Source organism: Lampetra fluviatilis, chromosome 7 (genome assembly GCF_964198595.1).
Source record: "Lampetra fluviatilis chromosome 7, kcLamFluv1.1, whole genome shotgun sequence".
Classification (NCBI taxonomy): domain Eukaryota; kingdom Metazoa; phylum Chordata; class Hyperoartia; order Petromyzontiformes; family Petromyzontidae; genus Lampetra; species Lampetra fluviatilis.
The window spans coordinates 3,790,713-3,813,696 of NC_136281.1; the positions used below are offsets into that span (position 1 = coordinate 3,790,713).

Consider the following 22,984-nt stretch of genomic DNA (forward strand, 5'->3'; position numbering starts at 1 on the left):
ACCATAACATTGCAACAAAAGACTTGCAAATTGATACACTTATGTAGTCATCTTCAAAATGCCACCAATCGTGGCTTAGTGAGACACCTGGTGGTCACTCCGCTACCTTGCACACGAAGAGGAAGAGGTCGGCGTGGCACGTGAAGTCCATGGCTAGCAGGAACGAGAGCAGCTTCTGCACCACGGGGATGCACTGCTGGTGGGGCAGGGTGAACGGCAACGGCTCCACCTCGGGCCCATCCCAGCCGGTGCCTGCCGCTTGCTCGCCGGCCTCGCCACCCGGACGGGCCCAGCCCGACACACGGCGCAGGCGAAGGAGGTCCTTGAAATGCTGCGTGAATACGGCCGACACGACCACGGTTTACAATCCTCCTCCAGCATGGCTGCTGCCTTTACTTAATACTGAATCGACCACCTGGCGGTAATAATTGGCGGTTAAATCCGATTACGTAATTTCTACATATATATGGTAGGCACCTTAGTGAGCGGCTAAGTGTTACGCAGAAGGTAGTTCTTCTATGGTACCCGATTTCACCAACCAACATTTACAAGCAGAGTGAAGTACAGTCAAGAGAACATCCCCCATGACCCACATGGCATGGAGTGGTCCTTATTCAGCAGTGGATTTACAAAAGGGCTGTACATGTGCAGAGGAGTAGTGTGTGTAACCAATGAGGGGGTGAGTGGAAGGAGGTGCGAGCGGGTTGAGAGTCAAGCGGGGCCAAGGACGATGTAACGTCACGGGTTACGTCAAGGGGCTTTCGGAAACGACTTTCAGAAAAGTGGGCGGGGCCGAGCTGGGGGGAGGAGCCGCCCAAAGGGTTCTTCAGGGGGACCCCGTGATGGATGCTTGGTTGTCGTCGGGGGCCAGGGTAAGGCTTGGCTGGAGTAGGGTCTCTCCTCATCGCGGAGCGGTGTTGGCCGATCCCCCGCTCCGGGCAAACAAGTGAGTTAGCCAAAGGGATAGCCAGGGTCGGGTCCATAGTTATTCAGTGTCTGGGGTGAAGGTCTGAGAGAGAGTGCACCTCCACTGGTGTGAGTGTAGGATGCCGAGTGTGAGAGTGTTTTAATAAACGGCAACAGCCCATAGTATTCCTCGTCTCCGCGTGGTTGTACTGTACAACACATGTACAAGGCAGGGGGATCAGTGTTTCCACAAAGTGGAGGTATTATGGATCGAGTTGACATCTGACTTGAATATGGAATTGCAACATTCCAGTGGCACGTTGAGTTCTATGCACAGCACCACCTGGCCTTTAGTAACCTAATTACATTTAAATTCAATTTTACAGAAGATGAAATAATAATAAAGGTGTTAAGATGTTCAAACACCAAATAGACAACTATTGCAAGGCATCATCTTGTCCGCACCTCCGATTAGCAGTTGGCTACATACGGTGCGAAAGAAGTTCAACATCCATCCAAAAAGGGTCCCATAAATCCATTTTACAGAATGACTCAAGCACACCATGTTAGACCAAGTCTTGTTCCAAAAAAATGCAGCGAGCACCCATTCCAAACAAAGGTGTTAGATCGTACCTTGGAGGTGGCCTGCTTGAGCTTGGCCTGCTCCATCAATAGTTTGTAGGAACCCCCCTTGTTGATCTGCGTTTTCTCCTTCTCAATCTGCTCCACCAGGGCTTTCTGCTTGGCCTTCAGGACACTCAGTTGCTGTCGAGTTACGCACAACACCAGAATACAAAACCCCCATCAAGATGATGCACACTGGTAATTTTCGTTTAAATGTAAAATGTGCTCAAGTGCTGCATACAGTACCTGCTTGTGGTGCATGAGTTGCTTGCGGATTTTGTTCAGGTAGAGCCTGCTGTGGCCCTTGCTGGACCGGCTTAAGCTCTGAGGCTGGAAACTGTTGTTGACAAAGCTCCACTGGTTTCCTGATCAACAACAACCATGACAGAGCAATCACTCGGCGTATGAACATCGCAGGTTATCTCCGCTCGCAGCCCGATTGTTAGCAGCGCGAGCAACTCTTTTTTAACGGAGAAACTCACCGGCCAGAAGCCTTTCGATCTCTTTGTCGACAGCAATTTTTTTGCCCCCAGCCCCGACCGCCAGGCCCTCATCCTCGGCGCTGGTTACACAGTCCAGCAGGCGAGACACCAGCATGAGCACCCAGCTCACAAGCGGGATATCCAGCACACCTGCATACACACACACATATATATACAACACGGGGGTGACACCGTTAGTTACAGCTCAGACTATTGCGCTAACGAGGGCAAGCATGCCACAAAGCAATGTGGGGATATTAAGCAGCGCGTGTACCGCAAGGTTGAACATCTTCCCAGCCGGTAGACTGTGGCTGCAGTGGAGAGAGCAGGCGGTCCAAGAGAGCCAGCAGCGACTCAAGAACTCCACTGTTGCTCAGGGATCTCCGGCCCAGGCACGACAGCAGAATAAATACTCTACAAATGGACAGACCCACAATGAAGTCACATTTGTAAATATGCATGACAGTGAGTTAATCTGGTAAGATGATTCACAAGCGTTTATCAGGTTCATGTACAACCCTTTCTTAATCCACAGTTGAATGAGGGCATCTGCAAGCTGTGCAAGCTGTGGAGGTCAATAGTCTTTGAGAATCCTTGACGATTTTGGTCAGTGTAGATTTGGAAAGGTGTGGATATGGGTGAGAAATAGTAGTACAGTACAACATATAAATTTTCCTGCACTGGCCCTCTGCTGCCAACCACACAGCATAACATTTTATATAAGCAAGCCACCTTGGTGTGCAGTCACACGGGTAAAGATAGACGCACCGGTCTTGCGGGAAGACAAGCAGCTGCTGAGAGTTGTAAAGCTCCTGCAGCACGTTGGCGAGAAAGCGGCCCCACCAGCGCTCGCCCCCACACAGCTGCACCAGCAGCAGCCCCGCGTGCAGGCGGATGCGCGGCGTCCCACTCAGGCACAAGTGCTTGAAGAGCTCCTCGCAGGCCGTCGCCTGGAATGTCTGCTGCAGCACCGACGGCACGGGCTGACCTGTGATACGGAGTACACGCAACACGCTGCTTTCAGCACGATGTCCTTCACGCACGCTGTGAGCTTGATCTGGAAAACGGAATACAGTTTGCATTGCCATAAAACACCGCCATCATTTAACAATATCTTACAACCCAAAAATATGCAGTATGTTTTTTAAAAAATGGGCCATTCTTCAGACACAAACCTATAGCTCCAGGAGTTATAGCTCCAAATATGATTTGCTTGTGTAATGATGGACGGTTACCATTGGATGTGTGCAGCACGCTGAGGAGCGTGTCGAGCAGGTACTTGATAACGGTACGCAGCTGCTCGGTCGACGAGCCGAGGATCAGGTCCCTCTGGGAACGGTTGCTCTCCGGCAGGCCACCGCCCGCCGCGGCGTCCTCCTCTTTCCGGCTGGACCACGCCGTGGTGGGGCCACCGCCGCCTACGAATCCGCCCTCAGAGCGCGGCGCCCCCAGGGCCACACGCAGCCGGGCCACAGCGTGGTGAGCCAGGTTGAGCTGCAGCTGCAGCTGCGCACACGCCTGATAGGCGGCACACACGCGGGCGTCCTCCTCGGCCGCGCGCTCCGGCCGCCGCAGGGAGTGGTGGCCGTTGCCAGCGCTTGAGAGCGGGGGCAGGTCGACGGCATGCAGCAGGGTCTCCAGGCGGTGGCACGCCAGATTGTACCTGCATTGAGACTATACTTTAAAAACAACCACTGCTGGTATACAACCAACACGGAATGCTGCGCCTTCAATTGCGAGGTTTAATAAGGCAACAACAGAACAACCAACGAAATAAAAAAATAATAAAAACGTGCCAGCTTGAAAAATGAAGAAAGCTTGCTTACAACATTTCTAAAAACATAACCAATTGATCTTGATTTTAGGCTTTCGTGACTGCAGGAATCCATACTCTTTGGATCTTTCGGTAAAGTCACGTAGGTAGAAAAAATAATAGATCACGAAGTTTCGATCGCAACACAAGCAACCGTCATCAGGTGTGAAACAAACACAGCAGGAGGACTGCTGACGTAGCGTCCTACCGACGTGACTTTACCAAAAGAACAAAAGAGTATAACCAATTGATCATTAGAAATCTAAAATTTATATCACTGAACTATTTTCATTCATCAGCACCATTACAGAAAGAAGAGTTTCTCTAGTGCGGGTCACCAAAGGGGCAGTGTGCGCACACACCTGCACTGGATGTCCTCCTGAAGAGTGACGAGCGTGCTGAGTTGTTGTTCCAGCTCCTCCTGACTCTCAGCCTCCCGGCTCGTGCTATCCGGCTCTCCGACTATCGTCCGTCCCTCCTGTTCCCACGGAAGGATGTATGTGTGGCCGTAGTACAGCCCCAGGGGGATTTTTGCACGCGCGTTGGTGCTGCCGTACTTGCCAATGACCGTCACCTAATGGAGAAAGGAACCATTAAGCACACAATGGGGACGGAGCATACAGGTGCATCGTACCCAATGCACCGGGTCACTAGTGTCAACGTGCATACAATAAGCCGCAAGGCACCTTGAGGAAGCGGCACACGGGTGCGGGCAGCAGGTCGTGCAGGATGAGCGAGTGGGTGCCGATGTCGGGCGTCACCACCAACCGCCGCCCGTCCACCTCCTCTCCGCGAGTCCACACGTCGATGGCGAGCGATGCCAGCTCCGAACATGCCGGCACGAGCAGGTCCGTCAACAGCACCGGCCGCCCAAAGTCCAGCGTCACAAAACGACGGGCACCTGCGTTCGTAAAATTGAGCAGAAATAAAAACGAACGTGCAAATGCTCGATACGCACGAAGTCCAATAATATGAAGAACTACTCGCAGGACGGATGTACTCGGCGTAAGAGGAGGTGCATGTACAAAAGACGGTCAAGTACCCGAGTGCATTCGCTCAATGACCATTGACTGGTACGTTGGTGGCTGCAGCAGCTGGGACGCCTGCGTGAGAGCCTGAGCCAGACCCCCGCCCGCCAGAGAGGTTGGTCCAGACGAGCAGGGGGAAGCAGCAGATGACTTTCCCGCGGAGCTCTGCCCATAAAATGACGAGAAATCAATTCCGAACAACATGAAGCCACGATGTGCTTAAGACACAAAACTGCATTAAGGAAATTAAATAGTGCTTTATATGTTCATGATGCTAGCATGTGGTTGCCTGTGCACCCACCGATTTGCTCTTGCTAGACTTGGAGGTGTGCAGAGCCACAGTGACTGGGTTGAGCTCCGAAAAGGCAGGCGGTGGGAAGAAGTGGGAGAGGTCCCCGTTGACGGTCGGCGCAGAGGTGACGGGCACGTGGACCGGCTCGTTGGGCGGTGTGAGCGGCGGGGTCATGAACAGGGGTGTCGTCTTGGGCGTGGGTGGGAAAAGCTCCGAGCTGTAGGGGTAGTAGCCAGGGTGGTGGGCCACAGCGGCAGCCGCCGACGACATGAGGGGAGCGGCCGAGGGCCCTGCCGTCACCGAGGCCCCCGCAGCCGAGGCCGCGGCCGCTGCTGCCGCCGTTGTCTGATGTAGCTTCGCCTCCAGCTTCACCTTCTGCTGCTGCAGCTTGAGCAGCTGGTGCTGCTTCTCTTGCAGGGCGTGCAGCTGATGCTCGGCCGTGGCCATAGCAGTGGACAGAGAATGCAGCGCGGCCTGGGCGGCAGTGCTCAAGGCCTGGCTCGTGTCCCCGCCACTATTGGCCGCTGCTGCTCCACCTGGCCCCGCCATCATGCCAAACCCATTGCCTAAGATATTATTTGGAAACAAAATTACACAGAAATGTTGAAATTAGAAACTTGACTATGGCCAGCATTCCGATTTGCACGGTTGTCCACATACAGTGCAAAATAAGTTAAACATACATACGTTATTGGAATAAAAAAAGAGTTTCAACTACACGCACGAGATTGTGCTAAAGCAATCGCCTATGGGGGTAAAAGTGACGTGAAATGGCGCACCCCTCTCGTCTTTCTCCACGCGGGTGCCGTCGCTGGTGGCCACACACGTGAAGTGCAGTGGCTCCACCTCCAGCAGCCCCGTGAGTGCGGTGAAGCTGCTGTCGGCAGCTGCACCTCCAGCCACCTTGCCATTACCTGCGCCACCACACACAAGGGACATGCACTAGTCAGGGAAGCTGATCTTAAAACGCAAAGTTAAAGTGTCTACACACTTAAATGAGCATTGGGGAGAGCTGCTCTTGGCTTCATGAGACAGTCGTGGCAATTAAACGTTCTTCAAACAGTGGCCAATATATTCCATTGGAAAAAGTTAATAAACATCACCCTCTTCACAACATTCTACATAGGCTTAAATTGAATGCTCCTGTCATGCAAAGTGAAATGTTATTTGCATATGCTTTGTAATTAACACGCATGCTTCCATGATGCAGCATAATGTAACTCACGATGAAGCTCCCCACCTGTCATGATCTCGGAGAGGTCGATCTCGTCGGACTGCACGTTGCTGGAGCTGCTCACCAGGTAGGCGTTTTTGTAAGAGGAGCCGCTCATCTCAAAGTCAAACAAGAGGGGGTCGAACGGGGAGCGGTACAGCCCATACCTGGGGTCACATGGAACACATGAGTTATTGGAAAAACCTCTGGTTAAGATATTGACCGATGAGCAACGCTAAGTTAGACATGCATAACTACAAATCAATTTAGGTTATTATTGGGTGAAGGCATGGTGCAGTTTTTAGCACACTGCTCTGTGAACCTGTCGACATGAGTTTTGTTCTAAGCCATGGCTAATATCGGTGATGATCGCTATCTGAGCCAGTCCTCCCTTTCACGAACCTGCACTGACCAGCGTGATGAAGTATGGCCATACAACCCCAAGGATCGACATAGCAGGAGGTCTTCAGCAATGGGTTAATTTCTCACGTTATATCCCTGTGTTCATTAAATAAATTAAAACGGATACAACCTGGAGACTGATTTTGTATTTGCATGCTATATAATGTTAAAACTGCAATATACTAGAATTAAGCCGATTATATTATTCTGCTACTGCTCATATCATTCTGCTACTCCGGGGGCAGTGAAGCGGCCGTGCGGTATCACATTCGCCCCACTTGTTGCAGAGGCTCATGGTTTGAATCCAAAGGCTGCCCTAATTAATACTGTGGGTCTAATATGTGCTGTCTGCTTCCCAGTGGATGCAAAAGATCCATTATTATTCAAAAGAATAGTCCAAATATAACTAATTGTAAATTACCCGCAAATCAATAATTTTGGACGATATATAGCAATCATCACCCCCTACTGGAAGACGAATGCCCCAGTTCACTCTTGCCAATGGTCTCTCTTGCGTGCGCACCCGGTTAAACAAAAGCAACTTTAAAACGTGAGCTCAAGAGCCAAGCCCGGGCTCGGTGTGCGCACGCATGTCTCACCGTGCCCGCAGCAGCGCCTCCAGTGGCGTGAGTCTGTCTGTGAGTTGACGCGACACAGCCATGAGCAAAGCGGCGCACGCCGTGCTGCACTCAGCCAGGTCCTCCTCCTTCACGTAATTCAGCAGCACGAAATACCAGTACAGAGCTCCTACACAAATAAAAAAAAGACAAGCGTTAACAGATTGTTGGGTCAGCTGCTCTTAGCAAGCACCTATGAATGGCAGCACTGCATACGAGGGGGTGGAGTGGCCCACACAACACCCCAAGTGACGATGTTTACACATTGCACCAGGTACTCATTTGAAGCAGAGTCGATCAAAAGGGAGGCCCAGAAGAGGTTCAGATAATCGTCACTGGTGTTGGCTGCGAGCAGGAATCGAACTCGGGTAGCTGGGTTTGTAGCGTAGCGCGCGAACTGCTACCCATATCACTCCCCATAAACACACACAGACATCTGGACAAAAAAAAAAATCAACATTTATGTGGAATGTATTTTTGTATGCCCTGGCAGCACCTACAACCTTCGCTGGTATTTTCATGGGAGCTACACCAAGGTGTGCTAAAAACGTCCGTCTAAATTTGCCAAAATGGCTCACAAATTACTTCAAGATCAACCCCACTGCTCAAATTTGGCAGTACCCTCCTGAAAGTTTTCTGGACAGTTGCCTCACCTCTACTACCCTAATTTGGCAGCACCAACACATTTTCCTCCCTCCCTACCTTCCATTTCAGCAGCGTGGCAGTGACAGAATAAATTTCCTCCACAAACTCTCGCGAATATTTTGATTGTTGAAAGGAATCATTAAAGGCGATAGCTCTAAAAGTATGATGACTTAATGGGCTGTGGACTCCTACAGCATACTAGCTCAAACTATTCATCTGCTGTCCAAAGTGGTAGGTGTTTCTCATATTGATCCGAGAGTCATGTGCATATTTCTATACATGTCATCCAACTTGTGATGACTGTGTGTGCTCCTAAAGCCAAAAGAAAAATAAATGTACGCTAGTAACAAAGCTTACATTTTTAGAGCAAGCTGATGGCATGTGCCTATTTAACACTTAATAGTTGGCATGCAATGCAAGCTGGATAAACCAAGCGGCCAGAAACTTTTGCCAGCCATATTTCGAAGTTAACTTGGTGCAAGTAATTTGAAGATGGATTCATCTCAGAAAAGCCTAAATAATAAGATAAAAAATAGACTTTTTGCTGGTGTCACCCATGGTCAAAATGCACACCTACGCTGCTGGATTTGCTTCGGTCACAGATCAATGCATGCAATTTAGCCAAACTCAGTCACCTCAGATAAACCTTCGGGGATTGCAAGGCAGGCTCACCTGCAGTGGCAGCCGCAGGAATGTACGGGAGATTGTCCAGCAGGGCCAGGAGCAGAGCTCGGCTGAACTCTTTTCTGATTGCTTCCGTCCTTCCATTACTGTTGGAAAGTTAATTAAAAAAATGTTTTAAACAAATCATCATTGGCCACTCAATCGACTGCAGGATGAAAGCTTCTCCCAAGCCAACACCGACCTCTCAGGATCCTGCAATGCAATAATCCAGCTCACAAAATATACATGCTTAGGAATAGTAAATACAGTAAAAACCATCGCTATGCACGAGTTCTGGATTCACCAGTTACTAAATGTATACCAATTCCCTATTCGCGACCCCCCAGACTCCAGCATTCGCAAGTGTACCTCGTGCCAGACCTCTAACACCGTGGAGGTGCGCGCAGAATTTTACATTTTAAACTGTCGGCGAAGATTCGGCACGCCACCTCGGCTGCCCGCTTAGTCCTCAGTCTCGCCGTAATCTCGCGGAGCTCATGATTGTGCATGTTTACTTTATACGTACTTACAAGTCGACTCGATTATACATTTTGGTATAAACAAGTCAACTGAGGTCCATTAAAACGAATACGAATGCAATCGGGGAAAATGTTGCGACTCGTGCTCCCCCAGAGTGCAAAAATGATAACAGCTGTGCGGCATTGTTATGAAACACCTGTATCTCCCGAGGAGTCATCCTCCTGAATGCCTCACCATTACCACTACCTCCATCGTCATCAAATCATCTTCAAAGGTAATGAAAAAACACGTTGTTCTTTGTAATTTGTTATTTATTGTAGTCATTGTTAGTAAACATTTACCACTCCCCCCTATGTTCACTCGTACCAGGAACGTAACTCCATTTCATCCATTGGAACAAGGTTTATGCATTCGCGAATTCAGCATTCACGAACATTTGTAAGAACGTAACCCTCGTGGATAGATAGGGTTTAGTGTAATGTTTACAACGTTAAGGAAGTTAATTCACACTCAAAATAATCACATTTCTTACACCACGTAAACATATGACTGCTACGTGAAAAAAATTGTACAGCGTTACCTGATGCAGAGCGTGAGAAACTTGGCGCACTTGTGAGCGATACTGCGGCCAGCCTCCAGGAAGCAGCACCGCACCAGATCCACCAGATGGCACTGCGTTTTAATCGACAGGCTGTCCACACCATCCTTGGAGCTGGGCGGGCAGGGCATGGGACATAATTGGATTAAACTACCCGCCTCCGCAAAGACCCGTTCAAAGCTTGACCTCCAACTTCCGCTACGTGCAGATGCCTGGCCAATTTTCTACATACAAGGACAGCCAATTTGTTAATCCACTGCTGGAAAGGTGGTGGGTGTTATTGGAGCATATAACACCATGCAGGTTTGAGCATAGTAGAAAAACAAATATTTGTATACACTTTACTCTGTTGGCAACGAAGACCCGCAGCAGCCTTTAACTTTTGCTTTATGCACGTCGGTCAGCTATCAAAGCACGATCAGGCATCCTTCCAGGAGATTTTGTCAGAGGCATAGTTCAACACTTGGCTCTATTTTTCATAGGCTGTGCGCTAAGAATAGCGCTGCGAGTGTACCTGCACTGCTGCGCATGAGCATGCACGCCCGCCAGCCAGCACAACACGTCGAGGGCCAGGCTCCGGGCCTGCTCCGTGGCGGGTGGCCCCTCGTCTGTCCGGAGGCACAGCAGGAGCAGCAGCCGCTCGGGGAAGTCCGCCAGCTCCAGCATCGCCAGCCGCTGAACCCTGCGGTGTAAAACAAATATCGACAGCACAGACGACATTTAACACCTATGTAACACCACATCCACATCACATGCTACTGCAGCACTTTTTATTTTAAAAAATGGGTTCTAAAAGAGATCTTTCTGGGCTTGTCTTAATGAGACATTTTTGCAAACATCAACTTTTGGTATTAAAACCGTCAAAACCTCCATTTGCTCACTATTTTGCAAAACAAAATCACCTATGCCAAAGTCTACAATATAACCTAAGGATTTATCCATGTGCTTAGGACTGTATGTTTCATGAAAATATATCTCACCTTTCTTTTGGAATGGAAGTCTTTTTAAATTTGCGTATGGTGATGGACACCTCCTGCAGCACATCACAGCCCTGCAACTTCTTAGACTTCTTGGATGAGTTGCCATTCTCTCCAAACTTGGGTGTGGCTCCTTTATCCTAGCAAACCATTAAAAATACAATAACCATCTCACAAACCATAAGAAATGCTCCTTACAAAGCGATCAACATGTGATCATGCAACTTAAAATATCGATTTTTTTTTTAATAGCAAACAGGATGATCTATATTTAGTTTTTGGGTTAGGCCACACAATCATTTAATTCCAAAATTATTGTCATTAAACACAGAGTAAGCTAACGCAGTCCACTCCATTTTTGAGTACACTACTTGAAGAAGCTTAATGCAGTTTGAGTGAACGTAAAATATCAGGAAAAGTCTCACACCACCGGTGACCAATGTACAAATAATATTTTTGTAAAAGTGATAATCTTGTTTGGCGGTAAAGAGTAGAGAAGAATTTTGGCATAAAACGACGGCTTAACCTAAAAAAAACATGGATTGTATGAACATTGCATCTCAAGGTGAGCATCACAAAGTGCTGCTTAAAAGCGAGGGCTTACTTTGGTGGCTGTGGCTTTGAGGAGGAACGTGGCCAAAGAGTGGCCCTGGTTGGTGGTCGGTTTGAGTGTTGGGGCTCGGTAAATCGAGCGACCATTGTTCCCTGCGTAACTCCCATCCTCATTTGCCCTATCACCATTGACCGCCTTGATGTGAATGAGAAACGATCTGTACTTTCCCCCGGCCATGCCTGTTACAACAGCAGAGTAAAAAGAAGGCAACAATATCAGCTGGATATAAATACATTAAGGTGTTACTCCACCCCAAAATATTTAAAATACAAAAAACAATGAATGTAGGTTATAATACTGTGCAAAACAAGACATTTCAATCGTGATAGGTCTCCAGAAGTGTGGTGAACATACCCTTGATGAGTGCGGGGCTGGTAAGGGTGAGCACGCCGGCATGGCCGGACAAGTCCAAGCCATTGCCCAGCCACTCAGGCCCACACAGGATGTCCTCTTTGTGGTCATCCAGGAAGGGGCACAACTTTGTGCCGGCTTCTGTGTGCAACCAGAAACATTGAGGGGGATGGGGAAGGTGACCAGGGCAGAATTATATTTCACACTACGGACGTGCATGTAAAAAATACCTGGTTATCTTGATTCTGATTCGTCGCAAAACATGGGTTACAATATTTTTTTGCGTGAAAAACAGGCAATGGTAGGTGACCTCTCACCTGTGCCCTCATCGATATCCATGGCCTCGCAACCCTCCCTTCCATCTAACAGTGAAGAGCCCTGACCCGCTGAGTTCATGCACCATGGGGTAGTCAAAGGAAATGCGACTTTCGAGTCAACGGCACAATCTGAGATACAAACACCACAAGCAACACGAATGACAATTTAGACTAAATAAAGCCACTGAAAAAGTGTTGTCAAAGCTACACGTACCTGGCCACATGACGACAAAACATCATCACCTGGCTGATCATTTTAAACATTATGCTGACAATTTAGTAATTCGTCAAGGATAAACAAGGCTCATTAGTGTTTAAGTGACATGGCTTTGGCAGGTGTGGGTGTGCTGCCCATGTGGGTTTTACCATTGATCTTGCCGAGGCCAGGAGAGCGATTCCGCAGCAGTGTAACTTGGATCTGAGGAATGCTGGCCACGTCTGTGTTCAGTATGAACTTCAGGTCCACGTGACCAACCATGCACACTTTGGGCAGCACAATCTCAAATATCTGCTCATCCCAGCTTTTACTGAAAAAAGAATTGGACAAACAAAAGTCAACCACTGAAATATATGAAGAATATGAAATCGTAACTTATACATGAAGAACAGTCACATTTTGGTCTCAATATCCACCTCGCGGGTTATAAAGGATGAAAATATAATTAACCAATCACCGGCTCACACAAAGAGAAGGATTGTAAGAGAAAAGGTGGCAATGAAGATTTCATTATTAAAGAGCACAGTGAATTTAATGCCCTGCACATGGCTAAGCAACAAACTAATGCCCACGACCAAATACAGAACGATGCATTTCCTAAGTTCTGTTCACAAGGACATAGAGAACAAGCCGATAATTGAAGTTAAACTTTATTTGTTTAACCAGGTGAGAAACTCAAAGAGAGCAGTATAGTTTTATTTGCAAGAGTAACCTGTCCCACCAAAACTAACAAATGAAAAACAAATAAAATAACAATGAAGCAAGTAGAAATCAGAGAACAAAAAAAAACAATCAATTGCCAAGGTGGCATCTCAGGGCTCACTTGTCCGGTTGCAACTTCCAGGTGCGCGTATGCTGCGCTGCATCCCCGTGCTGCTGCCCGTGCAGATGCTGCGGGTGGCGTCTCTGCTGCTGCTCCTGCTGCAGCTCGGCCCAGCAGGGCGGCACCGTGGCCGAGAAGCGCGGCGTCAGAGTCTCGAACTGCGTGAGCTCCACCAGCGCCGTCAGGGCAGACGTAGTGAGCACAGGCTGTGCCGCCAGGAGCTCCACCCCTGCACACACCACACCAGCCACGTGGCAAGGCAAATCGTAAATGCTCATGCCGTGACCCAGCATTGGCCACGATATAGTAGCGTTTTTGTTACTATGTAATTACTCCTGCTCGTTGTACACGATCGGTGAGTGAGAGAAAAATAACACAAGACTAAAGATTTTTTTTATGTAAGTAGAAAACGGTCTTGTTTGACATCTTTATAGGGGGACAAAATGTATCAATTAAACCCTAATAATTAATACATCTATCCTATGGCCAGAGTGAGTTATTTGTACTTTAGGAAACTAAAATAGTTTATATTGCATGAGTGAAGTAAATACTTATTAGGTTCCACCTTCCAGTGTATCTGCAAGCAATGCAATACCCAGGTCTGTACACACCTTGTTGTGACTAGAATGTTGACATGTTCCAGTCACTCTTTTGCTTTAACACCTTGGTCAACGCTCATTGGCTCTTTTTGGTTAACAGAAGTCCTCACTCGACCCTGTCCATTTGAAATTACTCCAATACTTGCTGTGCCTTATGAACACATGCAGTTTGCCATATTTACATCTATAGACGTTGATTATAAAAACAAAATCGATAGTCAACACGTAAAAAATCATTAACACTGCTTTATAACAGAAAAAGTAGGGGCTTTTGAACGATATGGGGACATGATTACTCTGAAGGCTGTTGCTCAAAATGTTCCGCCCCTCATTTTTTTTTACAAGGCAATCATAATGATGAATATGGCATGTTTTATTTTCACAAATTTAACTAATTTGATAGAGCACTGTATCACAATTAAGGACGTCATTATTGGCAATATACTGGTTATGAATCGTTCAATATTGGAATCTACATACTAATCATTGCCCCCAACTGCATAAAACATGGCATGGGCCCTGAAATAACCACGAGACTTAGTGTGGTTTTCCTGGGTAAACAATCATAGAAATAATAATACAAATATTTCTAGGATTTTTCTGCACTTTCCGCCATGCAGGCTGTAACGCTGGTACCTGCACGTACCGCTGCTTTGAAATATGACGGTACTGACCGGCCATGGCAGGGCTGGCAGGGCTTGCAGAGTGCTTGCTTGCTTCCTGGACCTTCTCCTCGGCCTTCGTGCATGAGCTCTCCTGAAACATGGTCACCGAATCCACCTCCTCGTTCGGCTCCCCCACCTGCAGAAAGTGGATCTCGCCACCTATGGAATTTTACAAGAGTCAGCCACAGCACACAGCCAAGCATTGGAAACTCAGTCACAGCACCATGTGTGTACAATTCACCATGAAGAACACAGCACCATAAAGACGTGAGCACGTGTGTTGCAGTGACGAAACAACAGGGGGGGCAAAGCACGTACCTCGTGTGCAGGAACACAGCCTGTCGGAGCCTGAGCAGTACACCACAGACACAAAAGGGTCGACTGCGCCATTGTTGTCCTTTTTCGGTGGGACAACTGAAGCCACCGTCTCAAACGTAGACAGCTCCATGATCTTCACATAACCTTCTCGCGTCGTCACCACAAAGTGGCCTAGGTGAGCACCAAGCATCCTTTTTTCATCTGGCACGCCGGGCTTGGAAGGCTGAGTCTGGCCCAAGTGCACCTTCTCGGACTGCTCCTCCAGGTCTTCGTCTCGCCCGTTGAAGGCGTCGGGAGAGAGGAGGATGAGCGATGTGATGGCGTTGCTGGGGTCGGCGATGCGGTGTATTCTGACAGGCTCCTCGTGCAGGGTCACGGTGCGGGTGTTGAAGTTGAGCTTGTACAGCAGGCAGTAGCCACCGCTCGTAGCCCTGGTCTCAGCGTCCTCGGCGTCGCTTTCGTGCCGGTTGAGCGGCGGCTTAAGCGAGCTACTGTTCATGCCCTGCCCCTCGGCCTCACACAGTGCAGAGTTGAGCCTGTTCATGGCCTCCACGCCACTTGCCGTGGTGGCATCCGAGGCACGGGGCTCCAGAATGACGAGGATGTGCATCCCGTCCGAGCACGGCGTGATGGAATGCACGGACATCCGTTCCTCCTCAGAAAAGCGGGGAAGAGGGAGGCACTGCACCAGTGCCCCAGGCCTTGGAACCACAGTCGCGGACGACTTCCGGTCCACATTTGTTAGGCCCTGGGTGGCCTGCGCCAGCTGCTGCACGTAGCTCACGCCAATGGGCTCCTGCAATAAGCAAAAAAACATAAAAAAATACTCTCAGCATGGAGCGCCATCTCATTGTGCCTTGTTGCAATAGTTTTACTTGCGCTTTGTTTTCCTATTGGTATATTTATTGCTCTATATTTAGGATTCTCTTATCCTGGGCATGCTGACTTTAGAACAAGGGGATTTGTCAAAGACCGGAGAAAGTAACAAAATATACAAGAGCCGTAAGCCGACTCAATCTGAGCAGCGTTTCCCGAATGCACAACCTACCTGCAGGAAGAACTGGTGCTGATCGAGCTCCAGCTCCAGGATTTGCGGTACTGGGAAGGTACCACCCACCCCAATGTCCTCCTCTGGCAGGCTCTTCCCACTCACCAGGGCATCCAGCTGTGAGAAGCTCTTCCCTTCCTTCTCCTCTGAGCCCTTGATGGCGTACGTAAGCAGCATGGGGACCATGCGTGGCCCCGTCTGAGAGGAGCCTTGGCTCAGGTTCAGCGAAGACTCCACCTCCATAGCCATTACCCGTTCGGTCTGAGAGGGCTCGGCATTCTGCAGCTGACTGCACTCGCTGGAGCCCACTGGAGCTGCTTTAGAGATAACGAGCACGCCGGCCAGCAAGCAGGGAACCGAGAGGAGGCTCATCTGTTCCTTGTTCCCGCCGCCCTTGGAGCTGGCTTGCTTCCCCCCGCCACCACACAGCACCGGGGACATGTTCTCTTGCAGCTCCTCCAAGTCCTTCACCGCCCCGTCGATGACACTGGCGACCATTTCCCACTGCTGCGTCTCGGGCTGCTGCAGCAGGGTCAGCGCCGTGACCTCGAGGGACGTGACTGCTGCGGAATCCTCCTTGACACTCGACGCACCTGTCCGGACAGCCAGGGCACGTGGAAAAGAGGCGTTTGACTGTTTAATTGAACGCAAATTTTGTCAAATGCTCGTTTTAGAAAAAGGACATTTAACAGATAAAGCGAATTGTTCATTTATTCTTAAACAATAAATTCCAGTGAACAAACGCTTGCTCACCCATTATTAATTCAGCAAGTGAAGGAAGAGGTTCGGAGTCAGAATCTTCAAGCTGGTCATCACTGCAGACAAAAGATTGAACATGAAAGAACAGATTTTTTTTAGAGCTGCAAACTATCACCTATTTCACAAAATCGGTTAATAAACATAATAGTTTGAAGTTTCAATTATGATGAATGATAAAATTAAGATACAATTTGTATATCATTTGCATACATTATTTCAACAGTGAAAATATGTTTAAGCACAGAATTGTTCTAGAAATGCATTTCTACTTGCAAATGTTTTGTACAATCACTGTTCAATGATGTGAAGCAACCACCACTTTCTTGTATATACATAACTATCCAGTGTCCCCCCCGACTGTCCAACATGAGTTAACGCTAAACTTATAAATCAGGATCAAACACGAGCACATCACGCAAGTGACATCACTACATTGACGTAATATAAAATTATGGGTTGGACTATCTATTTAATGGTTTGAAAGCCTCAAGTGCATGCCAGACAGCCTGGAACAACACAGCCTAGGTAGATACTTGTTGGTTGTGCGTTCCTTTTTGTGCTTGCTGACATGCATACTTTACAACCCTTCTGAAGTTTATTTGACCACACTTCACACCAGGCTGGACCATTGCAATTTTGTCAAGGTTCATGCGATTGCAAAAATCGGAGCTATATGGCAAGGGAAGGCTGCCGGCAGGGTCACCTGTCGCTCTCAAGGCGAGGCACATCCGAGCTGCTCGAGGTGTCGTCGGTCCACGTGAGGCAGGGCTTTGTGGAATCCTCGTCGGCGGAAATGCGCTCAGTGCGCGCCAATCTCCGCATAATCATGGGGTCGCGGGGGTTCATGCAGAACCGTGCTTGCACCTGCGAGCCACGATTCGTTACATGAGCAAGGAAAATGTCGCATTCAAGGCCACACGAACAGAATGACTCGGGTGTCACGCACTGAACAACTTTCTTAAGGCATACCATCACTAGCAGTGATGCAGCTCAGTGGAACCGGTCCTGAGTAGACATAAGACCACCCCCCGTACCTTCATCTGCTTGTGGACGTCCCAAATGCAGACGCGGCCATGACGGGTGCTGGTGGCGAGCGTGGCGGGGCAGCTGCCAACACCCAGCCAGGCCACGCGCTCCGAACCATCGCCCTGGGGCACCTGAGATGGCGCTGTTGCCAGCGTCACTGCAATCGGCACGTTCTGCGTGTGCTCGCCCTTGACGTACGGGCAGTTCGGCGAGTGTCGCTCATGCTCAGACCTGAAGCCCAATGCACACAGCAGAGGTGCAGAGACAGGGGGGCAAAGAGCTGACAAACGTAACCAGAGTAACCACGCTGGGTTTAACTACACTGCCTCATGCAACGGTACCTCTGGACGAAGCCCGCCCCCCCCTCCCATGCCGTGTGGGATGTCATGGTGGATATTCGACTATATTTCAGCATGCTTGTAAGTGTGGATTGGTGAAGGCGGGGGGGATTGAATCCCCATAATACAATTATTTCTGATGCAGTGCCCTCTGCTGATTACCATGCAGTACAGGTTCCAAGCCGCCCATGACAACTGTGCACAGTGGTTACCCATGCAACCAGTAACCAGGCCCATCACCTGCTCAGATTCCAAAATCTGATATCAAGTGCAGTGCAGTTGAATTTGTTGTAGGAAAATCAGTATAAGCAGTACAACAACCTGTTAAGATAATAACAAGCACTGTAGCACCAAAACATTTTATTGACATGAAGTCTATTTTAAAAGTATATAATGCAGTATAATAATTTTAATTTGCGCCGGTGTATGTATTGTGCATATATCCGTGCGTTGGAGCATATATTCACGCACACAAACAACTAGCAAACATTGGAATTTGACTTCTATAGTATCAATAATATACACAAGGATGCCATATTTACCACGACACATTGAGTAACAGGTGTACGTCTATAGTAGGAAAGGCAGTGCTGCCACACAAAGCAGGGCACAACATGTGAACCCTGTGCTCACCAGGGCTCATCTGTGGGCTCCCAAGAGACGAGGCACACACTGCATGTGAAGCACATGGCTCTGTCATCTCCATTGGAGGTCGGCTGTATGGGCAAAACGAGCATGTTTTAATATTATGAGTGGGAGCATTCGTGAGCAGTAGACTTTAAGCACAAATGTAATTGTCACACCCATTAAATCCGAGAGCATTTCATATATAAATAAAGTAATCTTAAGCCCCTATGCCTTGAGCAATTGTCTTTTTACATGGATGGTTAACTTTTCATCGGCATGGAAACTAAAAGCTTCTAGCTAATATCAGACCATGAGAGCTGCCATGAGCAAATGGCATTTTCGTGAGGACACGCCTATACATTGGTAAAATGTGACACGTAAGGGGTGGATAACCATTACGCCCAAACAAACGTGTTCCTTAAGCGTCATCACAAACCATGCTTGTACACATTCCTTTAGCCGTTCAACGAAGATGTCAAGTACAGTAATCATAAAATATTTGAATTCATAAATGTGGGTTCGCCTTCACAGGGGATTTCCTCGTGCAAGGCTTGGGCTGCTCACTTGGCAACCTGTTTACCTGTTTGAAGCAGTGCATCTGGCGCGATCTGGTTTCAGTGCCAATGAGATGTACAGTGCCACATAATTTGCGCCCGTCTATTTACACCGTTATATATCCACATGTTTATGATGAAAAAGTGTCAAAGACAAGGTCAAAAATTAAGGCAATCGAGAACAAAACCTAAAACTGGTAAACAAATAAAGCGTACATTCACACGGCTTACAAGTGCGATAAAAATGTAACACGTGGGAAAAATGCTAAGATTTATTCCCGAATGACAAATGCAAAGGTGGCAGTTGCCCAACACTCTGGCTAGAACAAGCATAATAATAAAGCAAACAGGTTTTTGTGGACCATGCTTTGGGTGCGGGCGCGCCAAGGTAGCGAGAGCGTTCGTACAACCTGGTGGTAGAAGCCGGCTTGAGCCATGGGGTCGGGCTGTGCCCATCTGTAGTGGGCATGAGGCCACGACGTGAACGTCTCCCGCCGGTTCGCCTCGCTGTACATCAGGGACCTAACACAACCAAAAACTACATTTTATTAAGCGATCCGCAATTAAACCCCCATCACCAAGCTAGACAAACGGACATTACAGAGAATCCAAAAGACAATAACTATTAGATAATACGTCAATCATTCAAATCAGCCTTTCTTGTAATGCAGCCCAAGGCAGATAATGTATTTTTTTCCATTAGAAGCACTACACTAAAATAAATGAAACCCGATATCAGAAAAAGCAACCGGAGCGTTAAAAAGGCTCAACCACTTAAATGTGACGCAGTACGTGTGGGGGCTCAGCCTGCACCAGCGACTTGCCTGTCTACGGGCCGCCCTGGTCCCCCTCCCAGCTCGGCCTGAGCGCTGGGCAGAAGGTAGGCGAGGCGGTCCATGAGGGCGGCTGCCACGGGCAGCGCGGCCAAGTTGAGGCCGACACGCTTGAGCTCGTTCACCACCCCAGCCGCTGCAGAGCGCAGCACGTGGTGCGGCAGGCACAGCTTCACCGTCGCCCACTGTCAGTGGGAGGTTAAACCAAACTCATTAGTGGCCGCAGGACCTTCTCCATCTCCAGCACAAGCACATGGCTTCGGTCTTGAGATAGCAGTGATGCAACGTGTCCAACGTCCAACATTTTTGGAAGAATGCCCACCTGCTCAAATAAAAGTACATTTTGTACTTAGGGTCTAATTATAGATGGAATATTCATGTATAAATCTCCAAATTGAACAAAATATTAAACGCAGTTCACTTACCTTCGCCACCTTGTGGCTGAGAGCTGGCTCCTGTGTTGAGCTCCTGACACCATCCCTTAGCTGAGAGATGAACTGGTCATAACCCTCCGTGCCAGAAACATCAATCTTCCTCTGGCAAACTGAGAGCAGCTGCTGGGCCTGAAACATTAAAAAATAGTACCCACAAACTATAAATGTGTATTATTTTCACCACTTGTATACTGCAGTACAATATGGATTGATAAAGCATTATTGCAACCACATCTCAAGATGCTGTATAGAGTGGGCATATTTATCTATATATACAAAAGGGAAATTTGTGAATGTGTATCTGTTCGAAATGTTTAGCATACTTCCCGACATGCAACAAACTTGAAATTTGGCATGTGGGTAGCTTCCAGACTGTACACAATGGAAAATAGACTTTTGTATTTGGGAGAGGGGGCGCAATAATGCATATATTTTGCACGGCAAGTGAGCAGTGACGTCACATCTGTGATGTCACCCGCATGCGGAAGCGTTACGCAGCGTGCCTGCTGACGTCACGCATCCCCCCACCCCAACCCTCCGCGTAGGCCGTGTATTAGTCCAAGACAAGAATCCAAGTCTCGGGCAAAGCAGGGTAGTAAAGCTAGTTATATAAAAAAAGAGGCAGTGCGTTATGGGTGGAGTCCAAAATGCATTGAATTCAAATACATTCCAATAAACAATAATGTCCAAACGATGGTCTATCATGACAGTTAAGTGACAGTGGAAGACGGGCTCGGCGGCAGCACCACATGTGCGAGACGGGCGAGCCGATGGAGGGGAGTGTCCGCAGGTAACACTTGCCTCTGAGACGGGCAGCTCCAAGTGCACCGGGTCGTCAGGCTTGGTGACGGCGGCCTGCAACGCTGTGTCCAGCAGCAGGATGCCATTAAGATCCTTCCGGCAGCCGACAGCAAACCCATCCGTGAAAACCACCTTATCTACCCCCGACAGGTAATGGCACTCGATCTGACCACCTGCCTTGGCTGGAAGGTACGAAGGAAAGGAAACAATGATGGCATTTTAATCATGTTCCTTACGGAGACACATTATTCTGTGAGCAGCCGCACAAAATACAAATGCTTTGTTGAGATTATGTCATATGGCTGCAAATGCACTTTTAAAAAGTAAAAACCAAACATGTGTGAGCATTGTTAACTTTCTGAAATAACACATATGCCGACTTGAAATGAATCACAGTGTGTAAATGTGAAGCTAGGGGAGATGTGGACCAAAAGTGGAAGACAGATGGTTTCACTTTGTAATAAAAAACAGCAGCATACATTCATGGGATCAATAATTCACAATCAGGAATGCAGGCAGATGATAAATGAAGATTGAATACCATAATGATTAAGACAATGATGTGTCAAGAAACATGTATACATCATGCTCTGTAGCCCTGTCAAATGAATTATACGGAATTATAACAGTCGTAAGTATTAAAACAAGTTCACTAATTAAGAACAATTACTTACCAAGTAAAAAAAAACACTACCACAACTCGAGTGATTGCTTTTTCATTGCTTTCATGGCTTTATTTTGGTGATTTCGAAAAGTTTATTGGTTTAGCCATGTTTGTTTGTTGTAGTACAGAGTTAGACTGATGGCCTTAATTTAAGCTGTCTTGTGGTTGTTGTTGTTGTTGTTTGACTTGCATCCCACTGGGATTTTTGCACACAGCGTTGGTGTACGGTGTTTTTTCTGCAATATTTTGCTGTCTTTTCTTGGATTTTCTGTTTGCACTTAGTCACATATTCACTTTAAGATGTTTTTTTGTTCATGTTTTTGTTTTTTGTTTGTTGCGGTTGCACCCGATTCAAGAGCTGAATGGCTCACAGGGCTATACCTAATAAATGAACTTGAACTTGAGTGAAATAGTTGTGGTAGTGAGACATCACTCCAATACTCATATTCCTCTACGAGCATCCAAAATTAATTTGAAGATCACTCAACATCTCCAACAAACAAAAAGAGTATTTTGAAATCTCCAGTCAATCTTTCTCCTCAGCATGTCGCTCATTCTACTCTGCTGCCCCCAGAGAGATTCCTTCCACCAACCATCAATGCCAGACTCCCTGAACCTATTCAAGTCTCAACTTTACATATTCCTTGTTGCCTCTACCTCCGGCTGACTGCATATCTATAAAATAAATATTCCCACTGTTTCTGTACGGCATCTTGCGATGCAGTTTAATTTAGGTAGTCTTGATGCCAATTGCATTGGATAAACTATTAAATTTGACATTACATCATCGGTTGATGGGCATACTAGGCAAATGTTTGTAAGCCCAAAGGTAGAACAATCTACAATGGTAAATTACAAATTAACTAAGCCATCATATATAGAAAATGTGTAAAACACAGGCAAAAAAAAAGTCATGTTGGTTAAAAGCAGTTCGACTTTGACAATACCTTTAGAGATGTGCAAGCCATTCTCAGAAATAAAATACATTATTTATGATATCCACTTATTGCTATTGCAATAGTGAGTACTTTTGTTACTGCACTCTGGTTGAACTTTTCCTCACACAAATTACCTCGCCGCCTATGGCATCCAAGAACCAGTTTCTTATTCTCTAATATATGCCGGTACCAACTACTGCGCGGGAGAGCTCATTTGGCCACCAACAGTAGCAATATTAAAAAACAACACTACAATTTTCCTGGAATTGGTCTTATGCATAGGTTTACTATGTGAATAAAAGTTATAACATCCCGTGAT

General features: G+C 47.6%; 1 protein-coding gene across 5 annotated transcripts in view; it reads right to left on the reverse strand.

Annotated features, from left to right (window-relative positions):
- Nucleotides 1-22,984, reverse strand: part of BIRC6 (baculoviral IAP repeat containing 6) — a 149,365-nt gene that overhangs the window by 122,484 nt on the left and 3,897 nt on the right. For all 5 annotated transcript variants that reach the window (XM_078858192.1, XM_078858191.1, XM_078858190.1 and 2 more), the window contains exons 2-35: nt 21,064-21,245; nt 20,254-20,391; nt 19,820-20,013; nt 19,406-19,517; nt 18,448-18,530; nt 17,485-17,707; nt 17,154-17,314; nt 16,445-16,506; nt 15,692-16,284; nt 14,644-15,439; nt 14,335-14,484; nt 13,062-13,290; nt 12,388-12,548; nt 12,022-12,150; nt 11,708-11,845; nt 11,345-11,532; nt 10,744-10,880; nt 10,278-10,445; nt 9,746-9,877; nt 8,695-8,792; nt 7,360-7,507; nt 6,386-6,525; nt 5,925-6,059; nt 5,155-5,711; nt 4,868-5,018; nt 4,512-4,726; nt 4,188-4,399; nt 3,248-3,675; nt 2,781-3,000; nt 2,287-2,426; nt 2,013-2,162; nt 1,777-1,895; nt 1,540-1,671; nt 107-331 (exon numbers count right to left, since the gene is read on the reverse strand). In XM_078858192.1, coding sequence (XP_078714318.1) covers nt 107-331; nt 1,540-1,671; nt 1,777-1,895; nt 2,013-2,162; nt 2,287-2,426; nt 2,781-3,000; nt 3,248-3,675; nt 4,188-4,399; nt 4,512-4,726; nt 4,868-5,018; nt 5,155-5,711; nt 5,925-6,059; nt 6,386-6,525; nt 7,360-7,507; nt 8,695-8,792; nt 9,746-9,877; nt 10,278-10,445; nt 10,744-10,880; nt 11,345-11,532; nt 11,708-11,845; nt 12,022-12,150; nt 12,388-12,548; nt 13,062-13,290; nt 14,335-14,484; nt 14,644-15,439; nt 15,692-16,284; nt 16,445-16,506; nt 17,154-17,314; nt 17,485-17,707; nt 18,448-18,530; nt 19,406-19,517; nt 19,820-20,013; nt 20,254-20,391; nt 21,064-21,245 — 7,046 coding nt within the window. The remainder of the gene's footprint in view (nt 1-106; nt 332-1,539; nt 1,672-1,776; nt 1,896-2,012; nt 2,163-2,286; nt 2,427-2,780; nt 3,001-3,247; nt 3,676-4,187; nt 4,400-4,511; nt 4,727-4,867; nt 5,019-5,154; nt 5,712-5,924; nt 6,060-6,385; nt 6,526-7,359; nt 7,508-8,694; nt 8,793-9,745; nt 9,878-10,277; nt 10,446-10,743; nt 10,881-11,344; nt 11,533-11,707; nt 11,846-12,021; nt 12,151-12,387; nt 12,549-13,061; nt 13,291-14,334; nt 14,485-14,643; nt 15,440-15,691; nt 16,285-16,444; nt 16,507-17,153; nt 17,315-17,484; nt 17,708-18,447; nt 18,531-19,405; nt 19,518-19,819; nt 20,014-20,253; nt 20,392-21,063; nt 21,246-22,984) is intronic.